Source organism: Morus notabilis, unplaced genomic scaffold, assembly GCF_000414095.1.
Source record: "Morus notabilis unplaced genomic scaffold, ASM41409v2 Scaffold397, whole genome shotgun sequence".
In the NCBI taxonomy this organism is placed as follows: Eukaryota; Viridiplantae; Streptophyta; class Magnoliopsida; order Rosales; family Moraceae; genus Morus; species Morus notabilis.
Window position 1 is genome coordinate 287,076 of NW_010363944.1, and position 23,516 is coordinate 310,591.

A 23,516-nucleotide genomic window follows, 5' to 3' on the forward strand; every position below is an offset into this window, starting at 1 on the left:
TTCGATATTACTCAAATAAAAATATTGTAGATAATATGAATAAAGATAAAATTAAACAAAAATGAAATAACCAAATTAAATTAATAACAAATTAAACAAAATAAAATATAATTAATTTAAAACATAATAAAATAAGTTAAAATCTTCTATTTGTCTTTTGTTTCATATATATATATATATATATTTTTTTTTTTTTTTTTTGCTTTTGTCTTTATTTCTTTTTTAGACTAGTTGTAAGAAAATGAGTCAACTACACGCTTAACGACTTTGAATCAGATAATTATATAAACAAATAATAATAATAAATTAATACCTATCTATGAGTTGTAGAAACAGGACCTTATTCAAGTGATGTTCTTCAATTTTGGGCAAACCAAGGCGGAAAAAGAAAAAAAAAAAAAAATGGAAAAAGCCCAGCCTTTTGAAGTATCATCTTCCACATCTCCTGATCTTGTTCCTAATCATGATTGTTCAAGAAAGTATGATGTGTTCTTAAACTTTAGGGGTGAAGACACTCGTAAGAACTTCATGGGTCATCTAAGAGTTGCTTTGTCTGAAAAAGGAATCGAAACCTTTATAGATGACGATCAAATCGAGAGAGGCCATTTCATATCTCCACAACTGCTTCAAGCGATCGAAAATTCCAGTTGCGCTGTCGTTATTCTCTCACCGAATTATGCTTTCTCGACATGGTGCTTAGACGAACTCGTCAAGATTCTTGATTCCATGAAAACGAAGGGTCAGACTGTAATTCCAATCTTCTACCATGTGGATCCCTCTGACGTGAGAAAACAAACGGGAACCTTTGGGGACGCAATTGCTAAACATGAGATGTGTTTGAATGATGACTTTGAAAGGGTGAACAACTGGAAGATTGCATTAGCAGAACTTACCAATCTTGCGGGTTTGGATCTCAAAAATTATAGGTACGCCAATAATATTTATTAATTGCTCATCTGTTTTTTTTTTTTTTTTTTTCCCCCCCCCGATTTAATATTGGCAAAAGACTTGTGCTTTTCAACTACTGGTAGATAGGGGTTGCTGTTTTAACTGTTTGGTTTTTTTTTTTTTTTTTTTTTTCAAGTGTTTGATCTATGTGTGATGTAGCGGAATCTTAATTAGAATAATAAAAAACAATAATGAAAGGGTTAAATTAGTTAACCTATTGATTCACATTGAGTGCTTGAAAACTGGTTCAAAGTTCGTTAATTTACACCGAATACCGGAAATTTACAACAAAATTTGTAGATTTGCAAAGAATATTGAAAATTGGAGAAAATGAGAGAAATCTCAAAACTTTATCAAGCTAAATTGATTTTTACCACAAATGGGCGTCTAAATATATAAACAAAATAGAAACATGTAACTAACCGATTGTATAATTAAAAATAATAAAAATACATTTTTTTTAAAAAAAAATTGAATAGGAAACAAAAATTAAAGCTACCAGATATAAGAAATTAAAAAAATGCAATTAGATCTGTAATTCAAAATTTATAGGTCAATCTATAATGAAAATGAAAATTATTAAAAATGGAAAAACGCAACCTAAACGATGAAATTTGGCCGAAAAATATCACTCATTGTGGGAAAGTAATGATTCTTGTCTATTGGTCTATTTCAACCAAAACACACCAAATCTGCCACCGTCAATGGATCTTATAAAAATTAAAAATTTTACCTCATTTGACGTTTAGGTGATGCCAACATACCTTAAAGGATACATCTTTTTGTATTGCATTAGTGAGTCTGTAAGTTATTTGAAAATTTTATAGCATGCAACATGTAATATATGCTCGAATCATAAGTCAAACATCTAAAAACTTAATCCAACTATTAAAGCAGAAGTTTCTACTAGTGCTTAAAAAGAAAATGTTCTACCATAGAAATTTTAGATTCTAAATCATTCGACCCCAACTGGACATTCCCCCACATGGAATCCGACCATGATCTTTAGATTTCATGAACAACCTCAACCGGACCTTCCCCCCATGACGAGCTTCGTCACTTGAAATCGCATTGAGTAGAGGGCAAAATCGTGATGGTAGATCTCAACATATCGCCTTTGTCCCACGCAGGTGGGGTCGGGCTCACCGGTGGTTGCGTGGCCATGACTGAGCTCACTGGAGAGAGAAGAGAGAGAGGGGGATGTATCGCGATGGGGAGAGAAGGGCAGGGTTGTGACGGGGAGAAAGGGAGGGGCTGGATCACGATGGAGTAGGATCGTCGGTGGTTGCATGGCCGCGTCGGGCTCACCTTAGAGAGGAGAGAGAAGGGCTGGGTTAGTATCAGGCGAGAGAGAGGCTAGGTCGTCGAGATTGGGCACAATGAGGGTGGGGCTAGCCAGAGCTAGGGCTGCTGGGGCTTAGGGCTCGCCGATCGAGAAAGATAAGATAGACTTGTCAAGAAAGAGAGAGATATTTGAGGGCTTGTTCTTTTGGAGTTTAACTTTAGTATTGTTGACGGTGAATTTTCACCAACAAAAACAGGCCGGTTTACTTCTGGGTTTCCCGTCAGATTACCGGCTTAAAAATAGGTTATGTGTAGGGGTTTGATGTGCCTGTGGTATTTTTTGTGTAGTAGGCAATATAAGAAAAAAATACTTAAAGCAGGAAAAAGCACAAGATTTATAGTGGTTCACTCTTATAAAATGAAGAGCTACATCCACTGTGGTTTGTCATTCCTTTTTTAGAGTGTTACAATTTACAAATTGCTCTTTTGTTCTTTCTTTTTCTGGAAAGACCAACCTCTTTTCCGTATGAGGTTTCTCTCCTTTTATAGCCGAGCTTCCTTCGTTGGAGGGGTTTTCTTCTGTAGGCTGAACAAACACTCAAGTGGTCTGTCTTTCTAGGCCCAGCCCGTAGCCCACTAATCACTTTTTGCGCACTGTTCACTCAGCCAATTAGTCTCCCATTAAGGCTCTGTGTACAGCTGTAACCTTTTTCTATCCCCCGTAGGGGCGATTCTATGTTGTAAGGTCGACGGTACGACCTGTCGACGTCAGATGAAATCGACGCCCTAAGTTGGGCTTCTTACTCGGGCCCTTAACGACAGAAGGGAAGGGGGTCCCAGACGTCGAGGGTTCTGCTTTGCGAGGAGAGGTTAAGGCTACGTGTCATGTTGTCCCCCCTCCACGTGTCCTCCATATTTTCTCCCATTACAGCTACCCCCCAGGTCGAGGGTTTCTTTTAGACAGCCTCGAGCTTAGGTTCAGTCGTCCTTCCGTGCTTCGGGTGTGGGAAACCGGTCCCAAGCCTTCACCCGCAATGATGGTCTGGATGCTTCGGATTTTCTTGAGGAACACAACCGTCGCGTTGGTCACTTCCCTATGCTGACGTGAGGCCTTATTTCAAAAGACGTATGTGAGCCATTGGATTACGCCCCTTCGTTTTCCCGCCTTTGCTTTGCTGTCGTTCGATATGGGAAAATTATCCCTCCCGTTAGATCTCCACAAGCCTCATCTAACGGTCAGGGGTCGAGGGCCTGTTTTTCCTTAAATATTCTCTAAACCGAAGTCATTCTCTTCAAACAAATTCCTTAGAACCGCTGTTACTCTGCCTGAATTTCTCCCTGCGAATCTCTGACTTGTGCTCCCTGCTTCCTTTGGTGCATCGTGAAGCTACTCGGTTTCAAAACTACGTCCAGACTCCAACTCACCGGTAAGCTTTAATCGTTGCTTATTTGCGTTGCTGGATGATTTTACTGGCTTTCCAAGTGAATCATGGGTGTTGATATGTGAAATGTAGAGGACAGTAGTTTTTTATGCTTTATTCGACCCACATAGGGTAGTTTTTCCTGCTTCCTGGTTGAATGCGAGTCTGGCTTCTGGGTTCTGATGAACCTTGGTTGTCACGAGCATTCGTCGTCACCATTTTCATATGAATGGTCGGCGTTATGTTAAGGTGTTTTAGCAGTCGTTGTCTAGAATGGTCGTCGCTTAGAATAACCGTCATTTTTTCCTTCCTCTCGACTTAGGATTTTGACGTAGCTCATTGTCTTTTTTATTACCAGAACAATGGCCTCAAAAAACACCCGTCGAGGGGAACCATCTGTTGTACAACAAGACTCCCCTTCTGTGGCGGAGATTTTATGGTCATCTTCCTCGTCGGACTGCGACTCACTATTGCGGGAAGTCGAGGAACATATGGCCGGCCCAAGCGACGACGGTAGCGGTACATATGACAGCGTCTGTCGAATGATCGACGAAGACGTCGACAGGAGGCCTTTTACAGGTGGCAGCGTGTGTGGGGTTGCCGCTTTTCTAGTGGATGCCCCGCTGGCTGCTACAAGTGGAGACCCGGATTGGCCTTCCTTCACAGTTGACACCGTGGCGTCGAGAGTCTGGAATAAGGACATCATCTGGGCGGTGAAGGAATGATGCATTGACGGGAGGTGGTTCGAATACCTCTTCTCAGACATGCATCTTAGGACTAGTATGCCCCCGACCGGTTCCTCCCTGTCTATACCAGGACCGTTACCGCGGGGATGACCCTTCTGGTTCATACCTTCGTAAAAGATTATTGCCACTTTTATGGTATTTCTCCCGTCCAACTGGCGCCAAATTTCTGGTACTGCTTTGCTGGTGCCTAGATTTTGTAGAACCAGCAGTTTGACATGGATCTTCCTCTGGATGAGTTTAGATTTATGTACAGACTGTGCCACGTTGCCAAGTGCGAGGGGTGGTATTTTCTGAGTGGACACGGGAGTTCTCAGCCCAGATTTGGCAAGCTAATTCTGGGCATTCCCTCGTCGTCACATGGGTGGAAACCCATGTTTTTTTATGATACGTGGACCCTTTAATTTTCATCCCGACGATTGCTTGCCCCGCCAAAGGAAGGTGCACGCGTCGTTTGGGAACATAGGTGAGACTTTGTTTCCTTTTCTTTTACCTTACTCCGCTCTCTTCCTTCTTACGCTGACAGTCTTTTTATCTTACAGTGAGTCAGGACCGGCCGAAGTTCTCTGGAAACAGTTTGGCGAGGATTGAGAATGCCTTCTCGTTCCCGTCTGAGGTTCGCCATATTGACACCCTCCTGACCCAGGCCAATCTTCGAAGTGCCGGGTTAATTCTCAATCTCCTAGACTCTACTGGCCTCGACGCTGTCCGTGAATACTTCCATCTAAGCGACGAAGGTAAACCCCTGTTCCCGCTGCCTTTCTTCTAATGGCATTTTGTTTATCCAAGCGTCGACCATATCTTTGTCTCGTCGTCTCTGTAGAAATGGCATCCTTAAGGATCCAGCTCCCCGGCAGTTAGCCGTCTGAGCCACGTCAGGTGCCCCCGCCGAGCCAACAATCTCCTTCTAGGGGAAAGGAGAAAGCCAGCTCTTCTTCTCAGGTGCCGAGGAAAATGAAAGCCACAAGGGTCCCCTCGGCGTCGGATGAGGATCCTGCGCTAAAAACGAGGCGCAAAGAGAAGACGCCAGTGGTAGAAACATGGACGCCGACAGTCCCCATTCTTGACGTAGACATTCCTTTGGCACCGAGGGAACGCGTGCTTATCCCGGGGGCAAAAATTATGGATCCCAATTCTAAGTCCCAGACGTCTCTGACGCCGAGATTGGGGCGATGCTGAAACTTTCTCCTTGCTTCTCCCTTGTCTTCCAGGCTTTATATGAGTCTTTTCTTGAGCCGCACTGGGTTGCTGCCCCTCAGTCTTCTTTGGTTGATCGTCAGCAGAAGCAGATCTCTTTCCAAATTCACGTAAGACTTAATCGAGCTGCCTTTTATTTTTGCTGGTTTTGCCGCTTTGTATTTTTATTTTCTGACCTCCAATTTTTCAGGGCCTAATCCTCGCCATCCTCAACCTTCTCGACCTAATTAAGGTTAAGGAGCAGGATAAAGAGATGGACAGCGTGAAGGCCGAGCTTAACTCTCTTCTCAATGACGCTAAGACTAAGTGTACGAACGCCGCCGAGGAGAAAGATGTGGCCGTGGCCAAATGGCAGAGTTTGGAAGGTGAACTGGCTAGGCTAACCGCCTCGGTTGAGGACCTTACAAAGCGGGTAGATACATCTGAGACGAAGTTGGCAGAAGCAACTAAGGCGGTGAAGAGACGTTTTGCTGAGGGAAAGGCCGAGGGGAAGAAAGAAGCCGAAGCCAAGGCTGCAGCATTTTTTGATGCCAAACGTGCAGAGATTATTGAGGAGTTAAAGGCTTCTCCGGAGCTCATCGACATTCGTACCAAGGATTTTCAATCCGCTGGTCAACAAATTTTCGATTTGATAAAACAAGAGCATCCTGAGTGGGACTTGGGCTTCCTTTATAATGCTCATCTTCTTGCTGGCGACGACAACTCTTCCCCGCCTGGTCATGACTCAACGGTTGGCGGCGAGGCCTGAAGATTTTTTTTTTGCTACTGTCTGTAACAAATATGACATTGGTTTGAACCTCTTTTTATTTCATTTACGTTTTATAAAAAGTCAGTAGATTTCATACCTTGCTCATTTGTTTATTATGCATTCGCCTCTCCCTCTTGAAGGAGTCGTTGTTGATTTTACCCCTTGGGGTCGTTCATCTTTAGGAAATTTCGTACAATTTTCTAAGTTTTTCTTCGTCTTTCTTCCTTGGAAGAGTCGGCGTTACCTCTTGCCCCTTGGGGTCGTCGCCTTAGAAAATTTTATGAAATTTTCCAAGTGTTTCCTCGCCTTTCTTCCTTGGAAGAGTCGGCGTTAGCTTTTGCCCCTTGGAGTTGTCGCCTTAGAAAATTTCGTAAAATTTTCTAAGTGTTTTATCGCCTTTCTTCCTTGGAAGAGTCGGCGTTAGCTTTTGCCCCTTGGGTCGTCGCCTTAGAAAATTTTACGATTTTCTAAGTTTTTTTTACCGGTGATCCATAGATCCCTTATTGCCCCCTTGTCTGTTTAATATACCTTAATTTTTTAAGCAGACAAGTTTATTCGATGGGTGAATTCTTCTTACTTTTGGAAAATATTACTATAAATTCATAATTTATTTAAATTGCCAAAAATGTAACTAAGATGCGTTTAAAAAACTACGTACATTATTGGTAGTATAGCTTTAACTGTTCTGCATTCCATGGATGCTGAACCTTTTTGCCGGAGAGGCTTTCCAAGATGTAGGTACCCGGCCACAATACTTCTCTTATTTGGTAGGGTCCTTCCTAAGTTGGGCCCAGAGGACTAGTATTTTTGGATTTTGTACTTTGTGTTACCCTTTTTAATACTAGGTCTCCTGGGGCGAACCTTCATTTTTTGACTTTTTTGTTGTAATATCGGGCTGCCCTCTGCTGGTAGGCGGCGAGGCGTAACTGGGAGTCAAGCCTTTTTCCTTCTAATAGGTCAAGTTCTCCATTCATGCCTTCTGTATTACCGTCGTCGTCGTAGACCACAGTTTTTAGAGTCGGCGTCTTAATTTCTATGGGCAGTACCGCCTCGATGCCATATGCCATGGAGAAGGGCGTTTCGCCCGTGGTGCTTCGGCTCGTCGTTCTGTATGGCCACAAGACCTTGGGGAGTTCCTCGGCCCATTTTCCCTTTAGATCGTCGAGCTCCTTCTTCAGGGTATACTTTAATATTTTATTGACTGTTTCTACTTGCCCGTTAGATTGTGGGTGTATCGGCGCCGAGAAATCCTTTCGAATGCCCAAGCTGTCGCAAAACCTTCGTGTTGTGGCATTATCGAACTGTTTCCCATTGTCGGACACTATCGAGTGGAGGACCCCGAACGTGCACATAATGTCGTTCCACATAAAGTTGGTGCAGGCTGCTTCTGTGGTTGTAGTTAGAGCCTTTGCCTCTGTCCACTTTGTGTAGTAATCTACCGCAACGATGGCAAATTTAAAGCCCCCGGGTGCAAGGTGCAATAGCCCGATTAGGTCAACCCCCCATTTGACGAAGGGCCATGGACTGAGAATGGAGGTTAAATTTTCTGGGGGTGCTCTAAGAATTGTGGCGTACCTTTGGCACTTATCGCAATGTCGGGCGTATTGGAAAGCATCCTTTTTTAGCATGGGCCAATAGTATCCTTGCCTCAAAACCTTAAGAGCTAAAGACTGCCCCCCAGTATGATTACCGCAGACTCCTTCATAGATTTCTCGGAAGACCCTCTGGGCTTCATCATCATCCAGGCACTGTTGTAGTGGTGTTGAATAGCCTCGTCGGTAAAGCAAACTATCGTACAATAAGTACCTGGCGGCTCTATACCTGATCTGTCTGGCTTCGTCTTTGTTGTTTGGTAGTTGTGCATCCATTAGGTATTGGATGAGTGGGGTCATCCAATTTTCACCTATTTGGACGATTAGTGCCTCAGCTACTTCCTCAATGGTCGGCCGCTCCAGTTCCTCGATGGGAACGACTCCTAGTGCGTCAGAATCTTTCGAAGATGCAAGCTTTGAGAGAGCGTCGGCATTTGCGTTTTCGGCTCGTGGTATTTGCAGTATCTCGTACTTTTTAAACTTGATGAGTTCTTCGTTTACTTTCCTCAAGTACGCACCCATTTTCTCACCGCGCTCTTGGAATTCTTCTTTCATTTGACCGATGACCAGTTGAGAGTCGCTAAAGATGCTGAGCCTCTTAAGCTTTAGGTGACTGGCCAATCGCAACACTGCAATTAGCGCCTCGTATTCTGCCTCATTGTTCGACGCTTTGAATTTGAATCGAACCGCCGAGGTGATCTTGTGGCCTTCTGGGCTGATCAACAAGACGCCGGCTCCTGACCCGTTATCGCTTGACGCTCCATCCACGTAGAGCTTCCATTCTGTACTCTCGACTTCTTCTGGCTTGGCAGGAGCCGGTCAATGGGAGAACTCGGCCAGAAAATCGGCCAGCGCTTGGCCCTTGATCGCTGTTCTCGGTACTGACTTAACTCTACCGACCATTTGAGAAGTCGACCAGAAGTTTCAGGCTTCTGTAGCACTTGTCTCAACGGATGGTTTGTGAGATTGGAAATAGTGCCGAAGCTTTCTTGAGGCTACCATCAGGGCAAGGGCCAGACGTTCCATTTTGGTATATCTTGACTCGGCGTCGAGTAGTCTTTTGCTTACATAGTAAATTGACAACTGTACCATTTCTTCTTCCCTTATTAGTACGGAGCTTACGGCGTGTTGGGACACGGAGAGGTAAAGGCTAAGCTCCTCATTGTGGTTGGATTTTGACAGGACTGGAGCCTTGCCCAAATGCTCCTTCAATTTCTGGAATGCCTCTTCGCATTGTGGTGTCCACTCAAAACGCCTACTTCCTTTCAAAGCATCGAAGAAGGGGACGCACTTGTCTGTTGCCTTTGATATAAATCTGTTCAAGGCGGTGACACATCCTGTCAACCTCTGTACCTCTTTTGGTTTAGTTGGGGACCGTATATCCTGCAAGGCTTTAATCTTTTCAGGGTTAGCTTCTATCCCCCGGTTGCTGACCATGAAACTAAGGAACTTCCCTGACCCAACTCCAAAGGCACATTTTTTGGGATTTAGTTTCATGTGGTATTTTCTCAATACACCAAACATTTCACCCAGGTGGTCGACGTGTTGGTTTGCCCTGGCACTTTTCACAAGCATGTCGTCGACGTAGACTTCTATTGATTTGCCGACCTGTTGAGCGAACATTTTATTCACGAGCATTTGGTAGGTAGCCCCCGCATTCTTTAAGCCAAAAGGCATTACCCTGTAGCAGTAGAGGCCCCTGTCGGTTATGAAGGGTGTATGTTCCTCGTCGGCTGGATGCATAGGGATCTGGTTGTATCCGGAGTAGGCATCCATGAAACTCAGTATTTCATACCCTGCTGTGACGTCGACCATCTGGTCTATTCGAGGGAGTGGAAAGCCGTCCTTCGAGCAGGCTTTGTTGAGATCGCTGAAGTCGACGCATGTCCTCCAGCTCCCGTTAGGCTTGACCACCAAAACGGGGTTTGAGACCCAACGCGGGTAATGGGCTTCCCTGATGAACCTATTGTTGATCAACTTGTCGACCTCCTCTTTTAGCGCCTCATACCTCTCTGGGTTCATTGGTTGACGTTTCTGGCGCTTGGGAGGATATGAGGGGTCAACGTTCAGGGAGTGACACATAATCTCGGCGTCGATCCCTTTCATGTCGGCATGGTTCCAGGCGAAGACGTCTAAGTTCTTTTTGAGGAAGTCTTCAACCTCAATCTTGAGTGAGGGGGCTAAGCCTGAGCCCATTTTTAGTACTTTGGTTGGCTCGCCTTCATCAACTCAGATTTCCACCAATTGCTCGATGGGTTGGGACCAGGTGACCTCCTCTTAAACCCTGGGATCTATGTCTTCAACAGTGTTTTGATAGACCATCCTGGCCTCCTGTCGCCTTGGCTGGTCATATCCACGGAGGGTCTCAGAATATGCAACCCTAGCTTCATACTGGTTGCTCTTCATCTCACCTATGCCGTTTGGGGTAGGGAACTTGACCTTCTGGTGGTAGACGGAGGTTATTGCCCTTAGCGCCTGAAGGGTCAGTCTCCCGATTACAGCATTGTATTGAGAGCCCCCATTTATTACCACAAAGTTGGCCATTGTAATGGTCTTTCGGGGTTTTTCTCCGGCGGTTATGGGCAACCAGATAGTCCCCTGAGGGGATGGAGTCCCCGGTGAAACCGTACAATGGCCTAAAGGTCTTCTCCAACTGCTCCTTTCGGATCCCCATCTTTTCCAAGCAGTCGGAGTAAAAGAGGTCCACCGAGCTCCCATTGTCTACCAGGATTCGGCATACAGTGTGGTTCCCAATCATGGCTTCCACTACTAATGCGTCGTTGTGGGGGAAGTGAACTCCGCTGGCGTTGTCCTCATTAAACGCCACATCGACACTGCTATATCGTGGGGTTTTTGCAGCGGAGACACTCCAGAATCTTTCCTGGTAAACCCTTCTAGCCTCGTGGGCGTAATCCTTCTGGGATCTCCTTGAGTCTCCTCCTATATAGGGGCCGCCGATGACAGTTCGTATGACGCCGACAGGTTCTCGGTCCTCGAGACGTTGGTTCTCCTCTCTGCGTCGACCGTCATTCTGCCCACCGTGGCCATTGTTTCGAGGTCTTCGTTCAGCTTTAAATTCTTGTAGCCTCCCTTCGCGGATTACTCTCTCGATTTCATCCTTGAGGTCGGCGCAATCGTTGGTGTGGTGGCCGACATCGCCGTGGAACCTGCAGAATTTCTTCTGGTTCCTTCGGCTGTGATCTGTCCTCATTGGCTCTGGGCGGTGCAACAGATTTCTGCAGCCGACCTGATTGAAGACTTCCTGACTCCTACTGTTAATTCGTGGTAGGAATCATACCTTTGAAACAACCGAGGCTTACGGTTCTCCTCTTGCCTTAGCTTCTTGGCTTCTAGAGCGTTCGACGTTGCAGCTGGCTACTTGTCTCCGCTTCCTCCACCTGGACGTTTCTTCTCATCCCGCTTTGTTGGCGTCAACCCTTGTTCAGTCACTTTGTTCTTGTTCGACCTGTGTTCGGGTTCGTTTGCGTCTGCCTCCTCGGCGTTGATGTATCCCTGCGCTCGCGCAAGAAATTCCTTGTAGCTGGACGGGGGCTTTCGGTTCAGCTCTCTCTTGAAGGGGGTAATCTTTTTCATACTAGATAATGCCCCCATCAAGGCCTCTCTGTCTGTTATATCCATCGTGGCGGTGACAGCTTCCCCATACCTCGCAAGCCATTCTCTCAATGACTCGTTCGGCTTTTAGTATATCGTCGTTAGGTTCTACTTCGGGGGGACATATTTTTTAACCCCTATGAATTGGAGGAAAAATGCTTCCTTCAGCTCATCCCAGCTCGAGATAGAATTTGGCCTCAGCGTCCGAAACCATCTTCGGGCAGAGTCCGTTAAATGGTTCTGGAAGGCTCGGCACATGATTTCCTCAGCATACCCATGTAAGAGCATGTGCCCCGTGTACATTTCTAAATGATCGTCGGGATCCCCTCGGCCATCATATGGTGGGATCGACGGCGACCTGTATATGTCGGGGAGAGGTGGCGCCATTATCTCTTCGGGTGGTCGTGTGTGTGGCTAGGTGTGATGTCGACGTTTACCACCTCAGCCACTCGCCCTATGTTCTTTTTCAGGCCTGCTACGTCCCTAGTGAGTTTTTGCTCTAGGCTGGCCATGCGCTCCATGATGGCGCGCGCCTCCTCTGTTGAGATGGCTGAGCTAGCTACTCTCGACGCCTCTGCCCTTTAACCGTTGGGTCCGCCTCTTGCCTGCCCGCCCGCCTGTACTGACCCTGAGTCTCCCAGTGGGTTTCTTCCTGGGTTCTGGGGTAGTATCTCGGTGTTTCCCCGGCCTCTTGGTATCAGGTCCTCGGGAGCCCGGAGTTCGGAAGCCCTTAAACGGCCGCCGGAGGATTGGGAGGGTCGGGGCCTGGGCTGGCCCCTTTGATTATCACTATCCCCGATCTCTTCTAAGATATGTGGGCGGTCATTAAGGTTGGGGTTTTCAGCCATGGCAGGTCCCAGCGGCCTCGGGACGTCTTCTATAGGTGGCATAAAGTTTCTTCCATCCAAGCGCTCAACCACAGTCATTAGTCCACGTACCAGATCGGTTAGGGTGGCTAGTTGGGCCTGCATCTGTACAGGATCCGGCCGCGGCACGTCTGGGGGTAAGACCTCGTTCCTGACCGGGGATGGAACCTCCTCCACCCCGTCATTCACCGGATGAGTGGCGGTCTCGTCCATCTGGCTGGCTTGGTTGTTGGCCTCAATTCTTCTTCTTGGAGGCATGCTTGCTGATTATATTGTTGTTGCTGGGGGTCAAACGCGTGTCGTCCCCAGTGGAGTCGCCAATTGTCGACGGTGAATTTTTACCAACAAAAACAGGCCGGTTTACCTCTGGGTTTCCCATCAGATTACCGGCTTAAAAATCGGTTATGTGTAGGGGTTTGATGTGCCTGTGGTATTTTTTGTGTAGTAGGCAATATAAGAAAAAATACTTAAAGCAAGAAAACGCACAAGATTTATAGTGGTTCACTCTTATAAAATAAAGAGCTACATTCACTGTGGTTTGTCATTCCTTTTTTAGAGTGTTACAATTTACAAATTGCTCTTTTGTTCTTTCTTTCTCCGGAAAGATCAACCTCTTTTCCGTATGAAGTTTCTCTCCTTTTATAGCCGAGCTTCCTTCGTTGGAGAGGTTTTCTCCTGTAGGCTGAACAAGCACTCAAGTGGTCTGCCTTTCTAAGCCCAGCCCGTAGCCCACTAATCACTTTTTACGCACTGTTCACTCAGCCAATTAGTCTCCCATTACGGCTCTGTGCACAGCTGTAACCCTTTTCTGTCCCCCGTAGGGGCGGTTTAAGAGTTTGCATTTAATGCCTGTACTGTGGACATCCCTTACGCAACTTGCCATGTCAGGCTTTCCCCCAAGGAGCATTCCCCTCGTCGCCAGTGTTGTTTAGCCCAATTGTTCTTATTGGCGGTGGACTTCTATGTTGTAAGGTCGACGGTACGACCTGGCGACGACAGATGAAATCGACGCCCTAAGTTAGGCTTCTTACTCGGGCCCTTAACGACGGAAGGGAAGGGGGTCCTAGACGTCGAGGGTTCTGCTTTGCGAGGAGAGGTTAAGGCCACGTGTCATGTTGTCCCCCCTCTACATGTCCTCCATATTTTCCCCCATAACAAGTATAATTCTTGAGTTGAATTTGAGTTATAACTTGAGTTGAACTTGTAACTTGAGTTTGTGTTTGGTTGTGTATATTTGAGTTATGGTTTGAGATAAGAATCTTTTTGAGTTTGTGTTTGAGTGAGTCAAACTTGAATTTGTATTTAGATAGTATTTTAATAAAAACTCAACGCCGATGAAAAATTTTAATTGGGTATATGGGTCGGGTTTTATTCGTCTTTTCATTGTCAACGCATAGAAAAAAAATCATCTCAATCAAAATTAAAACGAAAAAGTTATAACATTTTTAATAATAGAAAAAATATTGTTCATTAATTTGAGTTCGAGTTTCTGAACTCGAGTTGAAGGGGAAACTTGAACTCGTGTTTTAGTCATAAACTCGAGTTTGAACTCGAGTTTAAACTCGAGTTTAACTTAAAAGAACATGAACTCGAATAAAGTTGTAACTTAAGTTGCATTTTTTTGAGTTTTTCACTCAAAATAACAAGCCCTGAGTTTTTATTTTAATTTGTGAGGGCTTGAAAATTTTCCATGTTAAAGGATCACTTGTTAGTTGAACTTAAAATCTCATGTGGGACAGTCTGATCTCTAATGTTAATTCATGTTTATGCAGCTGCGCCAATTTTAATGGTAGCCAAACGGTTTAAATTACAAGGTTTATGGTTTAGAAAGCTTGTAGGAATTCGAGTTGCTATTGTAAAGGAAGTTATATCAGGTTTTGTTTAAGGATCTTAAGAATATCTCTCTATTCTCCCCCCTCTTTTAATCGGATAAAAAATTTGAAATCCTCCAGGCATTCGATTTGTACTCCATTTTATGGACAAAATCAAATTTTTGTTTCTTTTGTTTTCTTAGGTTATTAGTTGCTTTGTTTAAATTCAATAAGTCATACGCATTTTAATTGTCACCGGATAGCGATTTGACTCTTAATTTTAAATCTTTTGATTTACATATAATGATATTGTTGGATGATTCGATCATATTCTTCCAGGGATGAAGCAAATTTTGTAAGGGAGATAGTGGAAGAGGTGTCACGTAAATTGAGTAGCATGGCATCGTTAAAGATAGTCCAAGACAAGAATTCACTTGTTGGAGGTCTCATATCTTCAACTTCTGTGGTGGTTAAACTAATTCTCTTCGTTCTTTTCTTTTTTCTTGTCATTTCTCCCCTCTTGGCGTTATTGTTCTTCAAAGTTTTAGTCCCCATAATTTTGCTTATCATCGGTGATGATGAGCCCTACTTTAAAAGGTTGGTGAGATCGCCTTAATTTGGGGAAAATAACAAAATCTGCATACTACTTGTTATGATTCGTGACCGGATTTATATCATGTTTATGCTTAATACGATGTTTTTTTTTTTTTATGATTTATTTGTTTTTGATAATATATGTATACGTGTTAATCTTATGAATTAATTACTTATACTTCTGCCTGTATAGTTAAATATTTATAATTTTCTCCATTCAATGAAAGTAGGAAAAAAAAACTAAATTAATTTATAATGTCCCCTTTTTTGTTGTCATTTTAGATTATGCCATCATGGTCCTTTTTACTTTTTGGAGTTACACTCGTAGACCGTAGTCTTTTATTTATAAGTATTACGTTATTTCGTTGTCCCGAATTTATACTTTTGATAAATTGTTCAATGAACTTTTGTTTTTAGTCATTTGGACACTGACATTAATAGTGATGAAGTATTTATATATAAAATTTCATATAAACAATCACATCCTTATAATACAATGGATGAATGTTTTATAAAAATACTCATATAGAGTACAAAGTGCTTTAGTTCCCAAGGGTTTTTAATAGTAGTAAAGATTTTTTTTTTCTACAATTAATGTAACTATTTTTGTAAAATATTAATTATTGTGCGATAAAAGTGTAATTATCTAAGTAAAATTTTTAAAAATATCCGCCAACTTTAGTGTTAGAAATCAAAACTGTTAAAAAATAAAACATCAGAGAGTAATTTGCTCAATTAGTTCATTAACTTTTTAACATGTGACATTTTGCTCCCTCTTTATTTTTTTTTTTATTTTTTTTATTTTTATTTTTTAGTAAAACAATTCCTAACTCTCAAAACATTGGCCAGTAAAGCCTTTCCTTCTAATTATGTTAAATTTCTCACGGAATGCATCCCATGACCATCATATGTATATAATATATATATATATATACACATGAATAAATAAGCGAATATTAGCACTTAGACCCAAAACTCCAGTGCGAGTAAGCTGTTTCCAAATCCAATAACAGAAATCCTCCCAAAACAAATTAATATTCTCCATACTTCTTTCATTAAACTAAATTAAAGATCTAAGTTCAATAGACTGTAAACTCAAGAGCTGAAAAACAGGAATAGACTAGCAAAAAATGCACCCCCAAAAAAATCTGGAAAACTGAAAATGATACAGATTCTAAGAATCTGCAAAAACTGAAAAGAAAGTCGAAAAATCCTTGGAAACAAATCAAGTAGAACACTAGTATATAATTTTATACATTTAGCTCTTTGAACTACAAAAATGCCAGAACAGAGACGAGTATAATATCACATTGGCCTTCAGTCTTCTCCATCTTTTCATACTTATTACCGTCAAAATAATAGCACAAATATGAAAAAGCCTGCATATATGGAAAAATTAAATAAATAAAAAAATCAGAAACGAAAACAGAAATTTAGAGAAAAATGTCTCTTTGTGAGTTTAGGAAAAAACCATGAATGAACTTAAATCTCAAAACTAAACATATAACATAAACAGTGCTTTGTTTTGCAATTTAAACATAATCCATTTTGTTTAACAGAAAAAAAAAAAAAAAAAAAATTGCTTAACGGAAAAAAAAAAAAACTGGACCGACGAAAAAGAACTGGACCGACGTAGAAGAATTTAACATGCTCTCAGGGCCACCAAGTTCAGTGACAACATCCAGAAAGCAATCAAGAAGTCGACCGTCCATCTCATCCAGTTTTTGGGTCTTTGTCATCACAATCCAAAAAGCAATTAAGAAAAATGCACTAGTTAGTTAAGACATGCTTTCTTTACAATATGTAAGTATATTATTAATTAATGTAAATAAATTTAACTTATAATATCTATTTGGATAACATTAAATAGGACATTTTCATTTATTTATGATATGAACAAAAAAAAAAATTGACACATGCATATATTGAAAAACTATATTTTAAAGACCTTTTCTACCAAATCACACATTTGGTAGTGAAAAATGATCATTCACTACCAAATCTTTAATTTTGTGGCAACGAATCATATTCTGCTACCAAACTGTGGTGGCAAAATATAATAATAAGCTACAATTGATGAATTTTGTAGCAGAAAACTGACTGTATTATTTTCAATGTCAGATACTAATTTGTTTAAGAAAATATACTTTACACTATTCTTTTTGTATAAGATATGTTTGAAAACCATCTTCTTTATACTAGTATAAATCTAAAAAAAAAAATTGCAATGTGTCATATGTATAATATGTATTTGGATGATATTAAATGGTTATTTTCACTTACTCATAGCACGAACAAAAAAATAAATAAAAATAAAATAAGCATATATTGAAAATATATACTTGTGAATATATATTTTTTGCCACCAAAAAACTTATTTAATATCGATTTATGGCCATTCGTTACAACATTATTTTGGTCTCCGAAACAATTGTTAGAGACCAACACTTTGGTAGCAACAATGTTCGCCTCGGCGCGCAATTATTTTCGGATGAGGTCATATTTTCTAGCATCAACTAGTTTTTATTGTTGAAATTGTATTTTGAAAACAAAATTTTGATAGCAAAAACATAACTACTGATATAGAGTTGTCAGACGTGTCGTGCACGTCCGACCCCAAGCCCTTGGCGGGCTTGGGCAGTGCTTGGCACGGCCCTGCACAGTGCAGGGCCGTGCCAGGATTGGGCCTGAGAAGAAACTCTCAGGCTCGGAATTGGCCCGTGACCCTAGTCCATAAGGGCTAGGGCCGTGCTTGGGCCGAGGCCCTTCATGGGCCAGCCCTAACCCTTTTAATTTTTTTTTTTCAAAATTTAATTAAAGAAACAAAGAAAATATATCATGTGCCTAAAAAAGATGTGATTTTATTGAATTGAGATAATACGAATAAGTATACATAAATAACTGCCTCGTTAAAAACCTTGCCAAGTAAAACCCGTGGGGAGATCGGGACAAAATCTTAGCGAAGGAAAAAAGAGTGCAGTATTTTAGGATAAGTAAATTACAAAACCTAAGTGCTTCCAAAAGATTATGTTATTTCTAAGTTAGAAAAATAGTCTTGCATTGAATCATCTGTATATTGTTGTTTTCATCTTTGGGCATCTTCCCAGTCTTTAATGCACATTAGCCCCTCCAAGATATCTGGATGCATTATGCTTCTCTTCTCATTAAGAATTCAGTTGCTTGTACTAAATGCTTGCTCTGATGCTACCGTTGACACTGGAGTTGTCAGAATGTCACGAGCTATTAAGGACAGTATTGGAAAACGATCGGTCTTGTTCTTCGACCACTGTAAGATATCCAGTTTGTTGTCATCAATTATAAAATTTGCTTCAAAATATTTTACCAGTTCGGTAGATGCTTGTGTTGATGACGATCCTGCTGTTTTCTCTTTCTTCTTCAAGAAACTACCCGACGAGCCTTTAGGCCCCGAACTGCTAGTTGAAGTCGAAGTTTCCTGTTCTTTTTGACCTGTGTTGTATTTTACTTCATACAAACCAAATAACTTTTCTAACATTTTTCGAGCATCAGTAATAGTTAGTAGCATATCAATACTTAATTTTGCTGCTGTAGCAGTAATCAAAGATTCAATCCCATCTACTATGCGCCTAGGATCTAAAATTGTTGCTAATGCATATAATATAGGACAACTTGACCAATAACTTTTAAATTTAGTTTCCATTAGCTTAACTATGTTTCCAAAATGTTCAGTATCCCCATAATAAGAAAATATTTCTAAAATATTAAATAGTTGATGTAAAGCTAAATGTGCAGTAGGATAATAAACTCCGGAAAGTAATTCAGTAGCATTGTAGAAAACTTCTAGAAATTTTAAAAAATACTCACCAATCTACCAATCTGTATCGAAAATTAAAAGTTGATCGTTCTTACTGTTTACATACGTTATGATGAGTTGTTGATACGCGAGTGCATCGTTCAACATTAAATAGGTAGAATTCCACCTATGTCTCACGTCAGTTGGGAACCTTCTTAGGCGTATCTGACTGTTCCTGCAATATTATTTGAATTCTTGGAGCCGAGTTCTAGAACTAGATATGAAGGATAAAGATTCTCTAATATTTGTTAGATTAACTGAAATATGTTCAATTCCTACCTAAACTATTAAATTGATTATGTGACACGCACACCATTGATGAAATTCCCCCCCAAACGCTGGTTTCAAACTACGTTTAAACATGTTAATTGCAACCGTGTTAACTGACACATTATCAAAAGTAATAGTTAAAACTTTATCTTCTATCCCATAAAACCCAAAAATTTCCATTATTGTTCTAAAAATAGTATTTGCGTTATGAGGGTATGGACATAAATGAAAACCTATTATTTTCTTTTGTAAAACCCATTCATCATCCACATAATGCACCGTGACGCATAAATATCCAATTTTATTGCACCACTCCCATATATCAGAAGTACAAGATACAGTAGCATTAAAAGACCTAAAATTATCAACTAGAGATTATCTCATTGCATAAAACACTTTCATGCAATCAGAACAATTTGTGTTTCTACTTACCCGTTTAAATTGTGGGCAAAAGGCCATATGTATGAATTCTTCGAACGATGCATCATCTGTAAAAGAAAGAGGTAATTCGGCACTAGCTAAAAATTTAGCTAGTGCCTTATGGCACGTTGTGCATCGTATGTAAAATTTTACAACCCTTGTAATGTGAGTGATAGTGTTTGTTGGCGGGAGTCTACACTCCCACCTTGGTGCAACGGTAGACATGCTTTTCAATGTCTATCCAGATGACTAATACCCCCACCATTTTTATTAGAAAAGCGCTTTTTACAATATTTATATACTGCATGAATTTTCATTTCACCTGTTTTTGGATTTGGTCGGGACTCCTTTGTGAAATGTTGCCATGCAAGAGAAGTTCGCAGTCTTTTTTCCCTGTTGCGTTCTCCAACTTCCTCGTTGTACACTGAAACATTATCAACCGGAGCATTTTCGGTTTAGTGGGGGTGGGGTTGAGAGGCATCATTTCATCCTCGAAAAATGGCTCATCACCAAGCTCATGAAGAGCAGTGAAATTAGAAAAGTTTGATGTGGTCATTTTGTAGAAATTGATTGAACTTAAAACTTTGTAAATGAAAGAGCAAGAAAATGAGTGATCGCGAGAAAAAAACTTAGAATCAAAATCAAAGAGACAAGATGAGAGATATAATGAAATTAAGTTGAGAAGTTAAGAGTGAATTGTGGGATTTAAGGTGGGATAAAGGAATATTTATAGGAGATTTTGAGAGTTTTTTTCAGATTGTGACCGTTAGACCTTTCAATTGATACCAAAAAATTTTTTGATTGCCAAAAGGTCTCGTGGGTAACCCAATTTCTTTTGGCGTCATGTTTTCACGCTACAAAAAATCCTTATCTTTGGCGACTAAATTTGGAAGCGAAAACATGTTATCTTGTTGCTATCAAAATTTGGTGATCAAAAAGTACTTTTTGTCAACATAATTTTGGTAACAAAAAGTTGATAGCAAAAACTCAAATTTCTTTTAGTAACGTTTGTAGAATTAGTTAATGTAGAAACATTATGGTCTCATTTATTTCACTAATTTAAGTTTTTAATTTTAAATTTTTATAGTAAAAAATCTCAAAAATGTCACATTTAATTTTTTTTATAACAATAAAAAACTTTAAAAAAATATCATATTTTAATTTAAATTAAAAATTTAAATCTATAAAGTGAACAATGCCTGTATTATTCATTACAATGGGAGGTGCGCATGAATACAACCTTTCAAATGAGATGATATAATTTGAAATTTATTTGATTCTGATTATTTTAGTAAAATTTATGGCGTCTTATCGCAATTAACTAAAAAAAAAACTAAAATTATATTTGACTTTTGGATAATCTAGCTGGCAACTAAATAAATACAGCGACATATTGGCCAGCGCTAATAACAAGATTTTTTAGAGACTGACGTAATGATGATTGATGAGGAGACGCCAATTTCTTTTCATTTTCTAATTTTTTTTAAAAAAAATGTACAATACTGAATCCACTTGTCCCGTTATTGATGCAGTAGGAACATGTCCAGCTTCTAGACAAAATCAACCATATATTTTAATTTTTAAGTCACTTTCATTCGTACCGGGTCAAACCCAAATTGCACTTTTCTTTACACAGCATGTGAAAACTGTATCGTTGGTTTCGTTGATTCGAATTTAAAATTTAAATTTTATTTTTATAAATAGTTATATTTAATTTTTTTATTATAATAAAAAATTATTAAATAAAATCACATCTCAACTCAAATTTTAAACTCGAATCAGCGAAACGAACTAGACTAAAAAATTAATTTGATATCTTATGGCGTTAAAATTTGGGAGGAAATAAGTTGTATTGTACTAACTACATTGATAGAAGAAACACACATAACCGAAATATATGAAAAACTGATGAACTTTATTATATTAGAAACTGATCAATCAGAATATATAGTGCAACGAATCAGAATATATAGTGCAACGAATCAGATATGTGAAAAAAAGGGAAAAAGAAAAGAAAAAAAACTCACACAAACTCTACACTCTAATATATATCATGATATATATCTAAAACCACAAAGCTAAGGTGATAATGGAGAAGGTGGAAGACAAGCCGGCAACGGCGAGAGAGATCGGGTGCTGTTGCCGCCGGTGACGTTAATGGAGAGCTTTTGGCCGCCATCACAGTGGCCGGGGAACGGGCACGTGAAAAAGTGTTCACCGGCAGTGTCAAGAGTGATTCTCACCGGCGGATTGGTGTACAACGAGATGGTGGAGTTGGTGTTGCATGAGTTGTAGTTTTCCTTGGTCACCTCGGCCACGTCGTGTGATCCGTTCGCAAAGTTGAACACTGCACAAAATAAAATAAAAACACACCGTTTAATTTTGTCATGTTTCTTTTAAAATAAACTGGCGTCTTATAACATGCACCACTATTGAAAAATGTCGTGCACCACTCTCCGGCGACCCACTCTGCCACCATCCACCGTCGACACACCCCATCGCCGTCGCCGTTAATCTCCTCCGGATATTATTACTAGTTTGTACTACTAATGATATTTTACAATTTTCAAATATTGTTGCTTGTACTCTTTTTCTGTTTTTAATGATATTCAACTAGGTAGGCCTCCATAATTAATTAAAACAAAAAACAAAAAACAAAAACAAAAGAAAGAAGAAGAAGAAAGCTAGGACTCCTTACCTAGAATGTCTCCAACCAAAAAGGTCTTGTTAGAAGCCCAAGTTTGGTAAGCGGAAGCACCAAGAACAGTCCAACCCGATGTATCCCCGACAGTGTAAGTCTGGTTTCCTCTTGTTGGAGTAGGTGCCAGCGATGAGGAAGGTGAAGGAGAAGAAGGCTGCGGAGCAAGAGCTGGAGCCGGCACAGGAGCCGAAGAAGAAGCTCTAGAGACATTGATGGCGAGCTTTTGACCGGCATTGCAGTGCCCGCTAAAGGTGCAAATATAGTAGTGCTCGCCGACCGTTTGAAGGGTAATGTTCGCAGGGCTCGAGGTTTGCCGGAAAATAGGGTTGGTGCCGTTGCAAGCGTCATAAGCCGAATTTGTCACTTCGGCTACATCATGTCGGTTTTCGGTGAAGTTGAACACTATAAGAAGAACAAAAAATAATACACAATACATTAAGATTCAACTCTGTGTTCCTTCGATTAAAGAATGAGCAATATAAAACAATAAAAAAGATTATGAGATATGTTTCACGTTTATACCAAGAATGTCGCCCACAACGAATGTCTTGTTTGCAGCCCAATTGGAGTAAGCATTAGAAGAACTGGGAATTCCCCAATTGCTAGAATCACCAACAAAATAGGTTGTCGCCACGGCCGAGGTATGGAGTATAGTCAACGCCACAAAGGCGGCAAACAAAACCATGTCTAATTTTCTTGCCATTTATTTGCCTTTTGTGTTCTCTGAGGTTCAAGTGATCGCCCCTGGTTTTTCGCCTGTTTTGTGAGGCTAAAACTCTGTTTTTCTTCGACAAGGGGTAGCTTGTGAACTTCTTTGGTTTATAGCTTTTTAATTTATAGATTAAGGGTCTTGCATTGGCTAAAATTTGTTAACTTTGAAACCATTGGATGGGCGTCACGTGTCTTTCTGTCAGCCAAGATCAAGAGTCCAGCTTTTCGGTATAGGAATGGGTTAGTTTCCTGTCTTGCTTGCCGAGATTTGAGACTTCCAGAAATTTTGACCTACGCGTTATATTTCCACCAAAATATTGGACTTTTTATTGTCATTAACTACCATTTTTTTTTTCTTTTCCTCTTTCTTTCCATTTGTTTAAAAGATCTGAATAATACAAGATAGAAAAGTGAGAAAGCAAATTTCTTTTACGGTCTTGGAGTTAGGAAAGTACACAAATTTGCTCCATGGAAGTTAAAAAAAAAATGAAATAATTAAAAGGTTATTTGAAAAAGAGAAAGTGGAACGCGTGAAAAGGAGAATTTGTCAAACATTTCTATGTTCGATTAGTTTTAATTGATCACACTTCATAGTTCCACGACATTTTTAACGTATTATTAAAATTTCAAAGTAAATTTTGTCACTTTATAATGTCTCTAAGACGAAGTCATTTTCCCAAAAAACTAGTTTGTAGACTTGGGTGTCTTTTTTTTTATTTTTTTGCTAATTGTTTATTGGTGCTTGTAGACGACCGCTTTTGATTAA

General features: G+C 40.6%; 3 protein-coding genes across 4 annotated transcripts; 2 read left to right on the forward strand and 1 right to left on the reverse strand.

Moving 5' to 3' along the window:
* Nucleotides 1-301: 301 nt before the first annotated feature.
* LOC21399683 (disease resistance protein RLM3) lies at nucleotides 302-14,956 on the forward strand. 2 transcript variants are annotated; one of them, XM_010105426.2, is made up of 2 exons: nucleotides 302-926; nucleotides 14,562-14,956. In XM_010105426.2, the coding sequence occupies exons 1-2, from the start codon at nucleotides 352-354 to the stop codon at nucleotides 14,836-14,838; spliced, it is 852 nt and encodes a 283-aa protein (XP_010103728.2). In that variant the 5' UTR covers nucleotides 302-351; the 3' UTR covers nucleotides 14,839-14,956. The 2 variants fall into 2 exon arrangements, with proteins under 2 accessions (XP_010103728.2, XP_024026077.1); XM_024170309.1 differs by lacking the exon at nucleotides 14,562-14,956 and adding an exon at nucleotides 4,939-5,180.
* LOC112092960 lies at nucleotides 5,056-6,369 on the forward strand. Its single transcript, XM_024170310.1, has 3 exons — nucleotides 5,056-5,133; nucleotides 5,220-5,703; nucleotides 5,784-6,369. The coding sequence occupies exons 2-3, from the start codon at nucleotides 5,569-5,571 to the stop codon at nucleotides 6,339-6,341; spliced, it is 693 nt and encodes a 230-aa protein (XP_024026078.1). The 5' UTR covers nucleotides 5,056-5,133; nucleotides 5,220-5,568; the 3' UTR covers nucleotides 6,342-6,369.
* Nucleotides 14,957-21,416: 6,460 nt separating the features above from the next.
* LOC21399685 (blue copper protein) lies at nucleotides 21,417-22,846 on the reverse strand. Its single transcript, XM_010105428.2, has 3 exons — nucleotides 22,562-22,846; nucleotides 22,037-22,441; nucleotides 21,417-21,685 (listed from the first exon to the last, which is right to left on the reverse strand). Exons 1-3 carry the CDS (start codon nucleotides 22,740-22,742, stop codon nucleotides 21,417-21,419), a joined length of 855 nt encoding a protein of 284 aa, XP_010103730.1. The 5' UTR covers nucleotides 22,743-22,846.
* Between the last annotated feature and the right edge of the window lie 670 nt (nucleotides 22,847-23,516).

What these genes read in the sequence shown, in the direction of transcription:
- LOC21399685 (XM_010105428.2), bottom strand. Translation starts at nt 22,742, where the DNA reads ATGGCAAGAAAATTAGACATGGTTTTGTTTGCCGCCTTTGTGGCGTTG. An exon ending in CGTTGTGGGCGACATTCTTG is followed by an intron (nt 22,442 to 22,561) that starts GTATAAACGTGA and finishes TTCTTCTTATAG; the next exon opens with TGTTCAACTTCACCGAAAAC. An exon ending in TTTGGTTGGAGACATTCTAG is followed by an intron (nt 21,686 to 22,036) that starts GTAAGGAGTCCT and finishes TATTTTGTGCAG; the next exon opens with TGTTCAACTTTGCGAACGGA.
- LOC21399683 (XM_010105426.2), top strand. Translation starts at nt 352, where the DNA reads ATGTTCTTCAATTTTGGGCAAACCAAGGCGGAAAAAGAAAAAAAAAAA. An exon ending in TTGGATCTCAAAAATTATAG is followed by an intron (nt 927 to 14,561) that starts GTACGCCAATAA and finishes ATATTCTTCCAG; the next exon opens with GGATGAAGCAAATTTTGTAA.
- LOC112092960 (XM_024170310.1), top strand. Translation starts at nt 5,569, where the DNA reads ATGCTGAAACTTTCTCCTTGCTTCTCCCTTGTCTTCCAGGCTTTATAT. An exon ending in AGATCTCTTTCCAAATTCAC is followed by an intron (nt 5,704 to 5,783) that starts GTAAGACTTAAT and finishes CCAATTTTTCAG; the next exon opens with GGCCTAATCCTCGCCATCCT.